Below are 19,297 nucleotides of genomic sequence, written 5' to 3'. Positions count from 1 at the left end.
TACTAAATTCCCTGTAAGGCTGAATTATAACTAAAAGGTAAGGAAAGAAAAGGTAGACAAAGTCCAAATTCCTGCAAATCCATAGAATCTTCTGTCTTTAAAATCCATAAAATTTACTGTTTAGAAGTTTTCAGATTCAATAACTAGTATATTATTTTAAGTTCTTTGCATTGTAATCACTTCTATTACTATCAAGATAAAAGGACAGGTCAAAGCAAGCCATATATCAAAATGAAAATAATGATAACTAGGTCATTTTGGGAACCATTCACTGAGATAAGAATACTATCACATTGACTTGTTTTTAAATAATGTCTATGCATATGAAGGGATTTATTGGTGTGTCTATACAATTTATGAGCAAAAACACTCCTAATGAGAAGGCTTATTGTGATTTAGATGACTCAATTCACAAATATTTATTATATTTTAGATATTTATATCCAAAGAAAAATATCATAAAAGATATTCCTAGGGAACTATAACTGAATAATGTAATGAGAGTAGTCCACATATTCCACTGCCAATTGTATTATCAAGAGACTTAGAGGAAGATCTAAAACACCCCATGATTGATTTAGAAGAGAACTATAATGGGTAGGGTTGGGTGGGTTTGTGATCTACATTATAGAAGGAAGTCACTACACTGATGCAGTCAGAGCTCTACAAAGTATTGAGGTTATCATATGCAAGGTACTGTGCTAGGCATTGTCAATAAAAAGGCAAAACCAAAAAATAACATCTACCTTCAAGGAGTTTTTATTCTACTAGAATATGTAACGTGTGCATATATAAGGCAATTTGAAGAGAGAAAGAGAGATGACTAACAACTTAGGGGTGCTGTATTAGTAAAGATTTGTCAGAGAAGGTGGAACCAGGGCTGAACTTTGAGGGACCTTAAAGGTTTTAAAACAGGTGAGGGAGCAATATAGTCCAAGCATGGGGAGCCTCCTGTGCAAATGAACAGAAATAAAGAATAAAATACCAATTTTGGTAATCACTTAGTAGATAAGTTTGGCCATAAATTAAGATGTATATGAAAGGGAGTAGTATGAAATAAGTCTGGAGAAGTAGATAGGCTCAATCTTGGGCTTCCCTTGTCTCTTCTATTGTTCAGAAAGTTTCATTGCATTGTTTGAACCTCTCCCTACAAGGCTGGACCACCTCTACCTGCTGCTTAGAGACCCTTAACTAAGAACCTAGGTTGTGCTGACCAGAAACCCAGTCATATCCTGATTGATACAAGGAGATTTCCCTTATATAACTCAAGCAACCCATATGTCTTCTCTGAAAACTGAGAGTTATGGAAGAAAGAATTAGAATTAAGAGCTTGGCACAAGAAGTATAAAACCTTGCCAAGTAACAAACTCCATGAAAACTCAAATGACCCAAATAAAAGCCAATGTCTTCATGAGGCAACTAGAAATAATTAAAATCAAAAGACTTAAGAAGTGAAAGATAATGTAAAGTATTTTATAGCAGAAACAACTCACCTGGAAAACAGAGCAAGGGGAAAAAAATTAAGAATAATTGTATTATCTGTATACCAGGACCAAAAAAATACCCTAAAATCCCATTTCAAGACATCTTAAAAGAAAACTATACAAATCTGCTAGAACCAGAGGGCAAAATAGATGTAGAAAGAATCTAATGATTTAACTCCTGAAAGAAATCTCAAAATGAAAACTCCCAGGGCCATCATAGCCCAAATCTAGAACTTCTAGATAAAGAAAAAAGTATTACTAGCAGCTACAAAGACAGAATTCAAGTACCAAGAAGCCACAGTGAGAATCACACATGACTTAGCAGCCACTACTGAGAAAAAAAAAGAAAAAAAAATCTTGGAATATGATATACCAGAAGGTAAAGGATATGGGTCTAATGCCAAGACTAATCACGAATGTAGTAAAACCAAGTATAATATCTATAAGGGAGAAAAGAAATATTTAATGAAATAGAGTACTACCAAACCTTTATGATAAAAATACCAGAACTGCAGAGAAACTTTTAAGGTCAAACATGGGAATAAAAAAAGATAAACATGGTTGAACAAAGAGTAAAGGTCCAAACAAAGATAAACTGCTTACATCTAAATATGTGATGACAATACATGTGCCTTCTCTGGCCTTATTATCATTAGAGTTCATAGTACTCCAGGTAGACAAAACTTTTGTCTGAGAGGGATTCTGTTACACTTGATAAACTTTTTTATATTAAAAAAATGTTTTTCCATGGTCACATGATTTTTGTTGTCTCCCTCCGAGAGTTGACAAGAAATTCTTGTTATACATGTTATCACTGGGTTATACATGTATTATCACTCAAAGTTTATTTCCATATTGTTTATTTTTGTAATAAATAATATTTTAAAACCAAAACTCCAAATCATATACCCATATAAACAAATGGTAAATCATGTTTTCTTCTGGATTTCTACTTGAACAGTTCTTTCTTTAGATGTGGATAACATTCTCATAAGTCTTTCAAAATTGTCCTGGATCATTGCATTGCTACTAGCAGCAAGTCACTCACATTTGATTGTTCCACAATGTTTCAGTTACTGTGAATACCGATCTCCTGGTTCTGCTTATTTCAGTCTGCATCAGTTCATGGAGGTCTTTCTAGTTCTTAAAGAAATCAACAAGTTCATCATTCCCTACAGCACAATAGTATTCAATCATCTTCATATACCAGAATTTGTTCAGCAATCCCAAGTAGAGGAACATCCCTTCATTTTCCAATTTTTTGCCACCACAAAAAGCTAAACTATAAATATTTTTGTATAAAAAATTCCACCACCTCCCTTTTGTTTTATCTCTTTAGAAAACAAACCTAGTAGTGGTATACCTGGATCCAAGGATGTGCATTCTTTTAAGGTCCTTTTGGTATAATTCCAAATTGCTTTCCAGAATGGTTGAATCAATTCACAAATCTACAACTAATGCATCAGTGTCCCAAGTTAGCCAGCTTCCCCCAACTATTTTCTTTTTTTTTCTTTTTAATTTAAACAATTTTCTTTTTAAATATTTTTCCATGTTTACATGATTCATTTTCGTTCCCTCCTCTCTTCTCGCCCTGTTCCTAGAGCCACAAGGAATTTCACTGGATTGTACAAATGTTATCACTTAATACCTATTTCCTTATTATTCATTTTTGCTATAGAGTGATTTTTTTAAAGCCTAAACTCCAAATCACATACCTATATATACATGTGATAAGTGATGTCATATGTTTTGCTTTTGCATTTCTACTCCCATAATTCTTTCTCTCAATGTGATAGCATTCTTTTATATTCAGGAGTATCCTGGCTTGTTGCATTGCTACTGGTAGCAAAGTCCATTACATTGGATTTTCCCACAATGCTTTACTTTCTGTGTACAATAATCTAATTTCTTCTTCATTAGAGGTGAGATCACCCTTTTTATTCATTATGCTATTAATTTGGTTCTCTTCTTTCATTTTTTTAAATTAGATTAAACAAGACTTTATGTGTTTTTTCAAAATACCAGCTCCTAGTCTTATTTATTTAATTCTTTTAGTTTCAGTGTTATTAATTTCTCCATTGAACATTAGGATTTCCAATTTGATCTTTCTCTGAGGGTTTTTAATTTGTCTTGTTCTTTTAGTTCCATGCCCAATTTATTAATCTCCTCTTTCTCTTTTTTGTTAATATGGGCACTCAGGGATATAAGTTTTCCCTTGAGTACTGCTTTGGCTGTATCCCATAAATTTTGATATGTTGTTTCTTCATTGTCATTCTCTTCAATGAAATCAGCAAGTGTTTCTATTTGTTCTTTAACCAGCCAATTTTGCAGAATAAGATTTTTAAATTTCTAATTAATTTTTAATTTGCTACCCATGTACCCGTACTAATTATAACTTTTATCACATTATAATCTGAAAAGGTTTCATTTAATATTTCTGTTTTTCTGCATTTGTCTGCAATGTTTTTATAACCTAGTACCTGATCAGTCTTTGTGAATGTACCATAAGCTGCTGAAAAGAAGGTATATTCCTTTTTATCCCTATTTACTTTTCTCCATATATCTATTAACTCTAATTTTGCTAAGATTTCATTCACATCTCTCACCTCTTCCTTATTTATTTTTTATTTGATTTATCTAGATCTGATAGAGGAAGATTGAGGTCTCCTACTAGTATAGTTTTACTATCAATTTCCTCCTTAATGTTCAATAGTTTCTCCTTTAAAAATTTGAATGCTATACCATTTGGTGTTTACATGTTGAGTATTGATATTTCTTCATTGTCTATACTTCCTTTTTTAAAAATGTAATTACCTTCCTTATCCCTTTTAATCATATCTATTTTTACTTTCACTTTGTCAGATAATCATGATTGCCCTCCTGCCTTCTTTTTCTCAGTTGATCCCCAATAAATTCTGCTTTATCCTCTTTCCTTTACCCTGTGTGTGTCTACCTGCTTCATGTGTGTTTCTTGTAGACAACTTATGGTAGGATTTTGGTTTTTAATCCACTCTGCTATCTGCTTCTGTTTTATGGGTGAATTCATCCCATTCACTTTCAGAGTTATGATTACCTCTTTGACATCAGTGTTTTGCTTTTACTCAGTCCCCCTTTTCCCCACCCTTATTTTACTTTCCTTACCACCCTTTCCTTTCTTATTCTCCTCTTATTTCTCTTTAAGGTCTATTAATCGCCTCCCCACACCTTTCCCTCCCTTTTAGTACTCCCCACCCCACTCCCCTCCTTCCTTATTTCTCTTTCAACTTCCCTGTAGGGTAAGATAGAATTCTATACCCCAATAGATTTGGCTGTTCTTCCCTCTCAGAACTGATTCCACTGAGAGTAAGGTTTAAGTAATACTTATTACCATTCTTTTCCTCCCCTTCTTATAATAGTATTCTTCACCTCCCCACACAGACCATATGTATAATATATCCTATTTTTCTTCTTCCTTCAAGTTTTTCCTAGTACCATCCTCTTTTTTTGTCCCCCCTCCAATTTTTTTAACATATCATCTTAAACAGCTTAATACCACAACCTCTGCCTATGGCTATTTCTTCTATCTACTATGATAATGAAAATTATTTTTAAGAATTAAAGATATTATTTTTCCTTTTTGGTATATAATTAATTTGTCCTTACTGAAGTCCTTAAAATTTTTTTTCCTATTGTTTACTTTTTTATAGTTCTCTTGAATTTTATATTTGGACATCAAATTTTCCATTTAATTCTGGTCTTTTCTTTAGGAATGCTTAGAAATCTTCTATTTTATTAAATACCCATACTTTCCTCTCAAAGTGTATATAGTCAGTTTTGATGGGTAGCTGATTCTTGGTTATAGACCCAGTTCTCCTGCCTTCCTGAATATCATATTCCAAGCCTTGCTGTCCTTTAGTATAGCAACTGCCAGACCCTGTGTTATCCTGACTGGGGTTCCTTGGTATCTGAATTGTCTCTTTGTGGCCTCTTGCAGTATTTTCTCCTTGGCCTGGAATTCTTGAATTTGACTATAATATTCCTGGAAGTTGTGTTTGGGGGATTTAATGTATGGGGGTAAGGATTCTTTCAATGTCTTATTTTGACCTCTTGTTCAAGAATATCAGGGCAGTTTTCTTGGATAATTTCTTGAAATATGATGTCAAGGCTTTCATTTTTGTCCCAGGCTTTCAGATGGACCAAATAATTCTCACATTGTCTCTCCTGGATCTTTTTTCCCAGTTAGTTGTCTTTTCAAAGAGATTTCACATTTCCTCCTATTTTTTCATTCTTTTGATTTTGCTTTATTAATTCTTGTTGTGTCATGAGATCATTAGCTTTTACTTGCCCAATTCTAGTCTTTAAAGACTGATTTTTCAGCCATGATCTTTTGATTTTCCTTTTCAGTCTGATCTATCCTTCTTTTCATGGCTTCCAGCAGGTCAATTCTGGTCTCCAATTTGATTATTACTTCATTTGATTTCTGTGCCTCTTTTTCCATATGGGCAATTTAGTATTAAGCTGTTATTTTCTTTTTGTATTACTTTCATTTCTTTTTCCCACTTTTCTTCTGATTTTTTCTGGTTCTATTTTTCTTAATTGGTTTTTGAGCTGCTTTTTGAGTTCCTTGAGAACTTGTGACCAATTTCATTTTTTTAAAAATTTGGATGTGTTTGCCTGTTTGTCACTCTCTGCTGTTGCTTCTGTATTTTGCTTTTTTTCTCCATAGAAATTAACCAGGGTCAAGAATTTTTTTTTTCTGTTGCTTATTCCTTTTGCCATTAGTGGACTGGGTTTACTGCATTTTGATTGCTTTCTTAGCTTCTCTCTCACAGGGTTTTGCTTTGGTAGTATCTTCCCTTCTCAGTTAGAAGCCTGAGTGAGGGCAGGTAGATCTGTGATGTTCTTTGTGTAGCATACTTTAAAGCATTTTGCCCTGAGGCTATCTTTCCAGACCCTGCTGCCTCAGCTGTGGTCAACCTTGTTTCTTGCCCAAGCTCCACACTCTGATGCTCAGGCTCTGCTCTTAAGCCTTGAGTCTCAAGTGTTGCTGCCACTTGCACTGCCCTTAGGGGTAAGTCTGTGGTGCTTTCAGCCAGCCCTTGAGAATTTAGACACTGGCATGGTAGGTGATATGGTGATGGGACGTTGAGATTTGATAAGTACAGTTTCACTCCCTTATAGTGTGGGAATCCACAAACACTTTAAAGCTGTGTCCAGTGGGAGAGCCCCTTTACTTGTCTGGTTTTGATTTCTGTTCTTTTGAGACACTTTGTAATGATCAGTTGGAAAGAGATTCAGAAGGGTCCTGCTACTACACCACCATCTTGGCTATGCCTCTATCTTGACTCTGTCTTTTTTATTTTCCTTTACTGATGTACTGGCCAATCTACTAGGTGTAAGATGGTACCTCAGAATTGTTTTGATTTGCTTTTCTCTAATCAGGAGAGATTTAATATGTTATTGATAGTTTTGTTTAAGGTAAGAATTAGTCCTAAGCAAAACAAACTCTTAAGAATATACAGAAATATTTATAGCTCTTTTAGAGATGGCAAAGAATGGAAGTATGAAGGGGGATGCCTATAAATTGGATAATGGATGAACACAGTTATGAAGTATAAATATGATACAGTACTGTTGTGCTGAACTCTTTATCAGTTCAGTAACCAATGGGAACTGCATGTACTACCTGATGGCCTCTGAGGACTTTATGAATCAGATCCATAATAATATACATAATGACTATAATGTTTTAAATGAAAATCCTAAAAGGTATCCAAATTCAGATTCTAATGACATATCTTTGCCATAGATTTTCAAAGTGAAATGAGCATCATGGCCATCAGTCCAGCCCATACTTGAATAATTCCTTCTACAACATACTGGTGATTGTTCATTTAAACTTTAAAGTTTGCCAAAGCAGACAATTACAACTTAGCTGGATATGGATATGACTACTTCTCTGTAAACCATTTTAGACTGCAGCTGTAGTTGATTAAATTAAGCTCTTTTGACAAGCATAATTCACATAGTGATTATAAGATATTCATTCTGTTAAATCATCTTAGTTGAAATTTGGCTATTTTATTAAATTTAAGAAAAATTGAAGTTTATAGTTGTTATGTTCTGTATAAATATATACCTCACAATTTGCATATTTTTCTAATTCCAGGCAAGAGATGGAAAACCAGATAGGTGCTTTGATTCTAGCCACAGACATTAGTCGACAAAATGAATATCTCTCATTGTTTAGATCGCATTTGGACAAAGGGGATTTATGTTTAGAAGATGCCAGTCATCGACATTTCATTTTACAGGTGACACTTTGACTTATAAAACTTATATTTCTGATGTATGTCATATTGATATCAGAATAAAAATAAAATGTTACTGCTTCAGAGTACTTTTCCAGTGATGCATAAATCTCAAGGCATTGCTATGAATTTGTTTAAACTAATGTTTCCAAGATGCTAGTAGGAGGCACCTAGTAACAGTAGCATTGTTTTTTTGAATGTCTCCTTAAGAACAGATGATTATGTTTTTCTTTTTATTTAAAATATGAGTATGCTATTCGTTATGCAAAGAGCAGAAAATTATATGCTATATGGTAGTAATGTTTTTGAAAGAAGTGATAGTATTTGATTAGTAATGCTTTAATGAACTGCTTTGCAGATTCAAAAAAAAGAATCGGCATGATATAATTTTTCAGTCTACCAATTCAACTACTCCATACTTAAAAGCAAATGTTTATTCCATGTGTATAAAACATGAATGTGATGTGCCTTTTACATTGTGCCTCTAGAGGAAAAAAAGAAAAGATATGAATAGAATTGGGGGGGGACTGTAAAATTTTTTTTTCCCACTACCCTTAATTTCATATTCATTCATATTTCTTAATACAAGGGCACAATAATTTATACAGGCCTAAATTATTTCATCGCAGAAATATATATTTAGATGGTAAAATATTATTCTGGCAGCAATATTGGCGACTAGGAACTGGAGAATGTGGGAGGAAACTCCCACATGTAGGCATAGATATAAAACCATTCCGTTTCTGTCACAAAGGCAAAAAGATAAATACTGTTAGTTTCTGTTGTGCTTACATACTCCCTCCATTTATCCTTCTACTATGTTCCCATCTCCAGTTCTTAGGGACTATAACTGTAGCCACCCACAATAATGAGGCTGAGAGGCAGAAAAGCAGGCACTGTTGCAGGGCCTTTTGAAGCCTTTCTCCTGTCTCATTCCTCCTTCTCCTTCCTGTTTGGTAGAACCAGGGAGCAAAAAGAAAAAGCAGAGAGCTAGAGTAGATAGAACACTGACCTTCTTTCTCTAGGCCTTACTTTAGGTGCCTGTGTCTCCTCAGAGTCAAGTTAGGCCAACTCCCCTGCCCCGTGGAGAGTCAGTGCTGTAACTTGTGTGAAGGGAAATAGTCTTCATTTAGTTTGGCTGTACAGTAGCGGTAGAGAGAGGCAGTGGGGTATAGTGGACAGAGTTTTAGACCTGGATTCAGGAGGCATCTAGGTTCAAATCCCATTTTCTACATTCAGAACCCTCTGACTCTGTGTAAATAACTTGTTCTTTTTGAAACACAATTTCCTCATTTGTGAAATGAAAAAGATAAAATTAATAATGCCTACTTCTTATGTTTGCTCTATCATATAAGATCAAATAAAATAGCACTTCGCAGATTATGTTAGCTATGCCCTAATGCAGAATTTATTTAAGATTTGTAGCAGTAAGTCATTACATAAAAAAGGACATATATGTTCACATCTGATAAACAAATCAAGTTGGTGAAGATTAATCAGTTCATGTCTTATTGCATTAAATAACAACTAGGAAATATTTAATGTTATTATTTTAAAGTGAGGTTTTTTTTTAAAAACAGGAGATTTCTGATCAGTGCTCTAATGTGAAAACTAAATGAAGAAAAGTTTCAGTCTAATATTATCATCTAAAAACAGATAGAATTAGATGATTTAATTTTAGTTTTATGCCTGAATCAGAACTGGGCCTGACATTATCAATAGATGGTAATATGAACAAGAAAAATCATATATGAATAGATGCAGAAAAGGTTTTGGCAAAATACAGTACTTATTTTTATTTAAAAAAAACACTAGAGCACATTGAACTTTCATTCATGTACTAAGTATCTGTCTAAAACCAAGAACCAATCAATGTTCTATTTGATGGAGATAACCTAAAGGCCTTTTTATTAAGACAAGGAGTAAAACAAGAATATTCACTCTTACTACTACTGTTTGATACAGTGCTGAAATCAGCAAGAGAAGAAAGATAAACTGAGAGCAAGCATAGACAACAATGAAACAAAACTTAACTTTATTTAGGGGAAACATGTTGCTTTAGAGTCCATTATAATTAAAAACAACTTCAAATCCATATAAATGATCAGCATCTCTTATGTTACCAACAAAATCCAGCGGGAAGAGATAGAAATAGCAACTCCATTTAAAAATAACTTTAAAACCTATGAAACACTTGGGAGTCCATGTAACAAGACACATAAGAACTATATGAATGAAACTACAAAATGCTCTTTATAGAAATAAGAATAGACAGATATGTGAAGAAATATCAATAGCTCATTGTTGGGCAGAACCAGTTAACAAAAATGATAGCACTATCTAAATTAATTACACAGTATGAAAAAAAAAAGTTAAGCCTGTTTTATAGGTGTCCTAACTACCAAACCAAATAGTTAAAAGAGTTATTGTGCTATATAACTTAATCTTAAACAATTGGTGGGTCAAAGGACAAATTATAGAAATAATATGAAATTTCATCAAAGAAAATTATAACAATATAATGTAACCAAAATGTGTGGGGTATAGCTAAAACAATCCTATTGGGGAAAATTTATATTTCTAAATGTTTTTAATCAACAAAAGAAAAACAAATCAACAAATTGGGTATGCAACTAAAAAGTAAAAATTCTGAAAACTAAGAAGAGACAAAATTGAGAGCAAAAAATTAAATTGATAAATGAATAAAATAAATGAAAAATTAGCTAATCTGACAAAAATAATCAAAGAGCAAGACTATATATTAGAAAGTAGAATTCACAGCATTTAAAAAAGAAATAAAAAAAATCAGAACCTATTTTGCCCAATCATATGCCAGTAAAACCTATAACTTTTAAAAAGTGCACTGATACTGAATGTCAAAAGATTTGAGTTTTACACAGGCATTTCAGTCACTTTCCTTCACCCACAGTGGTATAGTCAGCACCATCTCAGAATATAAATATGAGTTTTTCATTTTGTAATGATATATGTGATCTAATGTTGGTTTAATTTTAGCACTGGAAAAATAATAAAGCATTTCATACTCTACAACTAAAATGGAAGCATTTTGTTTTTGTACATAATGATTACAATTGTTGTATTGTCTAGATGGCTTTGAAGTGTGCTGATATATGCAACCCGTGCCGGACCTGGGAACTAAGCAAGCAGTGGAGTGAAAAAGTCACAGAAGAATTCTTCCATCAAGGTAAATATACATTAGAGCTTATTCACTCAGTCTTAGTATCAGATGAGGAGGTTTTGGAGTCAGTAAATAATAATTAATTTTTCTTTTTAAGTATTTTTCCATGTTTACATGATTCATTTTCTTTCCCTCCCTCCTCCCAGAGCCCACAAGCAATTCCACTGGGTTGTACAAATTGTTATCACTTGATACCTATTTCCATGCTATTTATTTTTGCTATAGAGCAATCTTTTAAAGCCTAAATCTAAATCACATAGATATATGTGTGTGTGATAAGCAATGTCATATGTTTTGCTTGAAGTCAGTAAATTATAGAAAGAATACTTTTCAGTAGTATATGTGACACGGAAATATGAAAAAGGAATAGGCAAAAAAAGATTCTATAACAGACTATGTCTTTTCAGTTATAAGATCATACTGTATACATTGGCTGACAACCTTAAAAAAACAATTAGCTGAGTAGTACAAAATATAGGTTTAAAGTTCTTTCAAGTAAGATGATTGATGAATATGTCAAGATCCTACAAAATTCTTAGACACAAACATCAAAGATCTGATGTTTAGCTCTCTCAGGTGTGGTATAAGATGTGGAGAAAACATGTCCACCGGAAGGGTTCACTAGTGTCACAGAAGATGTTCTGCAGAGACCAAATAGAAGAGAGATCCTCTATCAATACCCATGTTTCCATTTGCAGATGACATTGGAACAAACCCCAGAATAGTATGGAGTCTTTTCAGTAACATCTGTGACCACAGAAAGGGTAACCTGAACAGTGCACACAGAATAAATAGACAAAGATTTTCTTATTGAAACTCACCTGGGAGCCAGAAAGCCCAAGTTCTAATCCCAGGGTTATTTATTACTAAGTCAGTTACACACTCTTAGGGAAGTTATTTAATCTCTTAGACTATTGTATTATCTATAAGAAGATTATTTTGGAGATATACTTTACAATTCTTACATGAATGCTTCCTATATAATGAAATCCTTTACATATACTGACCCATAGTATCATAAATCTTGAATCTGAGGACATTAGAGACAATGTTTTACTGTTGAGGAAACTGATAATATTCTCTTATTTTTATTATTTTTTCTTGTGTAGGAGATATTGAAAAAAAATATCATTTGAGTGTGAGTCCATTGTGTGATCGGCAGACAGATACAGTTGCCAACATTCAGATTGGTAAGCTTCTATATTTTGCATAGTTTTATAGAAAAACACCATTGCTTACTTTCACTTCTACTTTTTCAAGAGAAATATTTTTGAAATGTAAACCTTTAGTATTATCTTTTTCTGTTTATTAAAATATTTTCAGTAGTTTTGCTGTATTTCATGTTTGTTTATTTTGGTTGGTACAAAACCAAAAAATAATATCCAGTTTAGGCATGTACAGCCTTAAAAACCACCATGTATATCTCAGTATTGGTCACTTTGGCATAGTGGGCAAATCAGCTGGTTGAACAAAAATGACTCCAAAAGTGTTCATATTATATGAAGAGAATATTGTTCCAACAGCTTTCTATTGAGTTCTCTGCCTTTTTCACCATTTCTGATGCCTTTTTTGTTCTCCTTTATAACCGTCTTCTACCCATTGCTTCACTACCTGTGTGGTCAGGTTGCTTGCTCCTTCCTGCTCACTTCTTTACTCTTGTACTTGCTGCCTTTTCTGATGATCACCACTGTCTTTACAGACACAAAAATACTGTATTCAGTAATTGTCACCCCTTATGCTTGACCATGAAATTACTGTAGACTAAAAGGCATGTTTAACACACAAAGTTTTCTATTCGATTTCTACCTTGCTATTTCCTAGCTGTATCTTAAGGTTACTTTCTATTCCAGACTAGGATATCTAATGAAAATTAGACAAATAGATTTAGATCACCAGATTTCAACAAGCTTCCAACTAGATTTCAGAAGGCAAATCATTTGTTATTATATGTGAGCTATGTTTTAATTGACAATTCATAAATGTAATATTGCTTTGTTCTGATAGTACTTATAATCTAGCAGTTTGATTCTGATTATTGTTGCTGATTGAAGAATATCAGTAGAAAGAAGCCTATTGTTCTCACAATTTCTTTCCTCATTACATCCCTTAAAGTAATGCTTAAATCTAAATCACAGTATTTTCCACTGTTCTGGGATATTTTTTCTTCACAGATAGGAAATTTTTTGAGTTCATTGGTGCTTAGGAGGGGAGGGTCTTTTCATTTTAATTCCAAAGTTATTCTTCTGGTCTTCTTCACCTTTTCACTGTTTCACTCAGTAGGATATTTTAATGATTCTATGATCCCAGTTCAGACTCATTTCACATATTATGTACCAGGTGCTGTATCTAGTGCTAGTAATACAAAGAAAAACAAAAAAACTGTCTGCTCTCAAAGAGCTTATTTACACTATAATGGGGGAGAGAACACACAAACTGTGTGCAAACAATTTTATACACACACACACACACACACACACACACACACACACGTGATGAATTATAGTTAATTAACAGAGAGAAAGAAGTAGTATTAATGGGTGTCAGGAAAAGCTTCTTGTAAAAGATGACTAGGTGTAGTACTTGAAGGAAGCCAGGGAGCATAGACAATGAGGGAGAGAACTGTAGATGTAGGAAACAGCCAGTGAAAATGTCCAGTGTTGGGGAACAGAAAAGAAGCCAACATGATAGAGTTGTGGTGAAGAGGAGTAAGCTATAAAAAGACTGGAAAGGTTTGCGAGGGACAGTTTACGAAGGGCTTGGAACATCAAATAGGACAGGGGACCACTTGGTCAAGCCTATACTTAAGGAAGATCAATTTGACCGCTCAGTGGAAGATAGATTGGAGTGGTTTGAGGCAAGGACCATCCAGCATCCTGAAGCACAAAGACCTGCACTGAAAGAACGTTAGACTTGAAGTCAGTAAATATCTGCCTTTGTATCCCACCACTGAAATTTATTGGCTCTCTGACCATGACGTAAATCACTTGGCCTTACTGAGCCTCAGTTTCCTTCTCTGTAAAATGTGAATAATAAAACCTACCTCCTGAGATTTCTGAGTCAAATGCAACAATATATGCAAAACACCTTGCAAATCTTAAAAGTGTTTTGTAAGCTACTATTTAGTAGTAGTTGAAATTTACTAGTGATGTAAGAATTTGGAGATATATTCTTTTTCCTTCATAGACACTAATTTTCAGAATAATTAGTCTTCATTCCAATAAAATTTGACTAGTCTTTTTTTCTAGGAAATTAATTTATCTAGTGCTCAAAATTTGCCTGTTTTATATTTAGTTTGTATGTGTTTTGTATATGCTTAATCTGTCTATACATTGTTTCATTTCTTTAGATCCAGCTCCTAGAGATGGTCATTATTTTATTTTTGTCTTTGTCTAAAAACAGTATTTTTGCCTAGTTCACTATCTGGCTTAGAGCATCCACTTAATACTTCTTGAATTGAATACTACTATATTACTACATTTACATAGCACTTGAGACTTTAAAGCTCTTCCTATGTAGGATTTTATTTTTAATGAAATTTTATTGCTCTTGAATCTTATCCAGAAGTTTTTCTGTACAAGTTGTTCAGTACTTGCTGTTTTCAAACCTTGCTTTTTTTCATTACCTCTTACAGACCACTGGGGTATAATATGAATTATTATACTTGTACATTACCTTTTTTGTGGATCAGGGAAAATCAGTTAGAGCTATTAGATTACTAGTTACATTTTTCTAATAATTAAACTTTTTTTATTTAAAAGTATTGTGTACATATTCATTTCTATCAATGATACATATGTTTGGATTTTACAAAATGTATGGGTTTGGGCATTTTGAAAGCAGGACTTGTTTTTTTATCACCATTTTTATAGAATAAGAACTTATAATTCACACTAGAGTTTAATCAACAATGGCAAACAGTGGCAAAGTCTTAATTAAGCTAAAGAAAAAATTGATGTCACAGTAGAATTTTCAATACACCCTCCATTCCCACGGCTTACAACCCTGTCACCATGCTCTGACCTCTTGTTATATCCCAGTAAGTAACTGCCACAACTTCATCAGTTTCTCTGCTTTTAGTCTTTCCTCCAACCCTCCATCCATCCCAAATCACACCCTGGTGTCCTAAAAGTGTTCAAGCGCATTTTGACCATTGTTATCGTGGTGGCAACTGAGTTGTGGGTTCTCTGTGTGAAAATGACATACATACATTTGTTTTTTTAATTGTTTTTGAAGTTTTGCATATATTATAGTACTTTGAATTTGAAGAAACGGAGTCCACCAAAAAAGATAATTAAATTGCACCTATTAGTCTCATATAAAGAATTCTAGATTGGCAATGCTGAATTAGTCTTTTCAGGTAGTTAATGGATTTGTAAAAGATAATATGTAAAAATAGATTTGATGTTTTTGTTTTTGCTTTCTCCCCTTCAAGGCTTTATGACGTACCTAGTGGAGCCATTATTTGCAGAGTGGGCCAGATTTTCCAATACCAGGCTGACACAGACCATGCTTGGTCACATGGGACTCAATAAAGCCAGTTGGAAGGGAATGCAGAGAGAACAGTGCAGCAGCAGGGATGATGCTGACACTGCCTTTGAAGAAGTGGACTCTGAATTATTACCTCAGGAAAATCAATCGTTATGACCCACCTCCACCCAACCTGCCTAGAATCAACGGCACCAAACAGGCTCTGGGAGGATTTTTTTACATACTGTGAAATGGGTCTTGAGGGGAGATAATGACTCCTGTGGGCCGAGGTTTCTGAATGAACGATGCCAGCATTATTTATTTCCAAGATTTCCTTTGATGGATCTTTTAAACTCACTTTTTATTATAAGACCGGAACATATAGCAATATGTATATGTCTCAGTTGACTTTTGTGTGAATACTTTAATATGCAAAACCCAGCAGGAACTGGCTCCTCCAGGAGCAACCGAGGACATGTTTTATGGTTTGACACGTGTGTATGTGTGTGTATTTTTCAAAGCAAAACTGTGAGCTTCTGAATGGCTCCCTCAGCAGAGGTCTCTCAGAACTTAATCAGGCTGACGGGATGAGGGGAGAGAAGACCTGCCGCCACCACTAAGTTCTCGCTGAAACTATGGAAATGTGAAGTGCCCAGCCTCTGCTGCCTCTGACAAGACTTGATGTTTACAAATTGACTCTCAAAATGTGGGTTCTAAATTTGCCTTGGAGCATGATTGTGAAAGAACCACTCCATTTTATAAAGATCAAATCTGAGACTGCAGCTCTTTCCCCAAACATCCCCTTTGTGTTTGACTTTCTCCTGTCATTTGGAGGCCACACACGTCTCCCATTTGCTATGGTTTTACTTTATGCACTGGGAACTGAGCTATTCCCAGAGAATACAGCCCAACTTTCACTCCAGTGCCGCGTGGGAATGTAATTTTGTTTTTAAAATAGAGTGCCAGTTTTCAAGCGAGAGATGAGACAGGCGAGTGGGAGTGGGCTGGGGAGCTGAACAATGTCCGAGCTGTCTCGAGGTTCTGCAGGGAAGACGCTGCGTGTGGTTTTCACTACTGTACACTCGACCTGCACATGCATGAAAAGGTGGAATGTTTAAAAACACCATCATCAGCTCAGGGTATTTGCCAATCTGAAATATAGTGGGATGGGGAAATGTGTCCTTCCGAACCAAGGGTACAAAAGTCCCTTTCACTGCAGTGAGAGTGAGAATGAGGAATTTAAAACTTTTGTGTGCATGTAGAGGTGAATGGGGATGTGTGTGGGTGCCAGTGAGAGAACGGGGTGTGAGAGAGGGTGTGTTTGTGTTTGAGTGTGTGTGCGTGTGCTTATCCTTATGGGAAAGGATTTAAACTGTAAACTTTTAATTTATTCTTTTAGAATGTGATGACTTAATGAGCAACCACACTTGGGGAAGGGAGTTCTGGAAGCTGTAACAAATTGCTACAGATGCCTTAAACTATGCACACAGCTAAGTGACCAAACTTCTTGTTTTGATTTGAAAAAAAAAAGTGCATTGTTTTCTTGTTCCCTCCCTTTGGTGAAATGTTACCCCTCAGTGGGCCCTTTGACCTTTTGATGTGAAAAGGAGATGTTTTCTAGGACAAAATTTAAGAACTAATTTTAAACTTAAAACATTCCATTTTTGTAGTTTGTTTTAAATTGTTTTAAGTACAGTACAGTAAGCACAACTGTAATCTAGTTTTAAAAGAAACTGGTGCTTTCTTTTAGTTTATTTGTATTTCCCTTGTTACTGTAAAAGACTGTTTATTAATTATGTTTACAGTTTGTTGCAACAGCCATTTTGGAGATGGAAGCTTCAATGTAAAGCCATTTGTAAAGGCTTTGCCACACTCATTTAATATGTGCCTGTTGCTGTTAACTTTTGATGAATAAAATTCTACCTTTTCACACTCATCCTAGATGGTTACATTATTTTTCTTTTTATATGTATATATTTTTTCCAAACTTCTATACCACTAGAGGCAGCATTACTTCATTTGAACATTGGTCTTAAGAGTCAAGCTGAATTTGAATCCCTCCTCAGATACATAATTCAATGAATTTGGGCAAGTCAGCTTCTTATCCTCCATTTCCTCACCTGTAAAATGAGGATAACAATATAACATCATACGGTTGTGAGAATCAAATGAGCTTTACACACGACTGTCAGAGTAACCTTCCTAAGCCCAGTATTCCCTGACTAAGCTTCGCTGGATCCCCTGCGTCTCTCCAGTAAAAGCCATCCTCAGTCTGCCTCTAGCTTACCACCTTTCCAAATGTAGCTTACTTCTTTTGTCCTCTCCTTCGACCCCCTGCAGTTCAGTGCAAGCCCGTTTGCTGTTTTTTATACATAATATTCCAAGCCTCTCAGACTGTCCCCCCTTTTGAAATGTTTTCTCTCCTCACTTCCGAGCCTCGGAATGCCTAGTTTCCCAGCCCATCTGCGGCCGTTGCTGAGACTTCTGTTACTCCTCTCCCAGCCGCCCGTAACTATTTTGTAGCTACGCGGTGCGTCTTGCCTGCCTTGTCCGTGCTCCCGCCCCCTCTGACCCAGGGGACTTTGTGTTGCAGTGGCTCTAGGCCATTAGCCAGCGATGGAAGTGTTATGCAGGTAGCAAAAATGCCAGTTTCTCATAGTTTTTTCCTTTTATCCCGGGCTTTTGATAGACGGATACAATAAAGAACATACACGGCAGCCTCTGCTCCGGACTTATTACATACCAAGTCCTAGGAGGAGTGGCATGGCGTAGGGGAGAAAGCACCAGGCCTGCAGTCTGGAAGAAGGTTCATCTTCCTGGGTTCAAATCCAGCCTCAAACCCCTCCTGTGTGACCCTGGGAGAGTCAAGTAGCCCTATTTGCCTCAGTGCCTCATTCATAAAATGAGCTAGAGAAGGTGGCCAACCACGCCAGTGTCTCCGCCAAGGAAACCCCAAATCTGAATACACATAAAGTGACCCCCGCTGCCCTCCAAGGGTAGCAACAACAATGCATGATGCTCCAGCGGCCCATGACGATCAAGGCGGCAAGGATCCAGGACAGCTCCCAGGGACCCTGATGAAAAACGCCTTGCGCCACCACAGTACTCCAAGTACAAGTGTTCTATTCACAGGGCTACCTAGCTGCTAGGATAGAAATCATTTTCTTTTCTATGTAATAAAATACTGGGGATGCAGTTTTACAATATTTTATCATTTTACCACATAATACCTTAAATAAGCCTATATGTGTGTGATTAGAGTGACTAATAGTCCTTTGTGATGCTATTTATTCTTCAGTACTTATGGATCTATGATCTCCTGAATGAGGATATTCCTTCCTAAATACAAATCACAACCCATTCAAGCCTTACCCTATGCAATCATTGCTAATATTCTCCAATGGGTCTTGGAGAGAGCACAGCCAAAGGTTCTAGGTCAGAAGTTCCTATATTTTTTTGTGTTCTGAACCCCTTTGCCTATGGACCCCTTCTCAAAATAGTGTTTAATGTGCATAATTGAAAAACATGCTGAATTTCTGTTAGAGGTTAGTGAAAATGAAGATGTATTTTTTCCCCATCCATGTTCATGGACCCTTAATTCTGTTTCTACCCTGAGCCTTCAAGGTCTTTTTTCTATTTCATGGGCATGAAGTTCAGTACTTGGGATTATCCATTTGCTCTCTTATTCTTGCTACATGATTAATTCACTTCTTTTCCTGATCAAAAATATCCTGGATGAAATCCTGTAAGTCACCTCTTGAATGTAGGTTATCAATGGAAATATACTATAACCCAGGGATGCCCATCGTGTGTTTATTATCCTTTGTTTTATTCAAACTTTTTCCCCCCTTTTAAAC

General features: G+C 35.3%; 1 protein-coding gene across 5 annotated transcripts in view; it reads left to right on the top strand.

Annotated features, from left to right (window-relative positions):
* Positions 1–17,376, top strand: part of PDE7A (phosphodiesterase 7A) — a 133,292-nt gene extending 115,916 nt beyond the window's left edge. For all 5 annotated transcript variants that reach the window (XM_007487050.3, XM_001379117.4, XM_007487051.3 and 2 more), the window contains 4 exons: positions 7,633–7,777; positions 10,883–10,979; positions 12,083–12,163; positions 15,406–17,376. In XM_007487050.3, coding sequence (XP_007487112.1) covers positions 7,633–7,777; positions 10,883–10,979; positions 12,083–12,163; positions 15,406–15,617 — 535 coding nt within the window. In that variant the 3' untranslated portion in view covers positions 15,618–17,376. The remainder of the gene's footprint in view (positions 1–7,632; positions 7,778–10,882; positions 10,980–12,082; positions 12,164–15,405) is intronic.
* Positions 17,377–19,297: the final 1,921 nt, after the last annotated feature.

This window comes from Monodelphis domestica, chromosome 3 (genome assembly GCF_027887165.1).
Source record: "Monodelphis domestica isolate mMonDom1 chromosome 3, mMonDom1.pri, whole genome shotgun sequence".
Lineage (NCBI taxonomy): Eukaryota > Metazoa > Chordata > Mammalia > Didelphimorphia > Didelphidae > Monodelphis > Monodelphis domestica.
The sequence above is the reverse complement of the archived record's forward strand: the minus strand, read 5'-3'. Positions and strand labels throughout refer to the sequence as shown.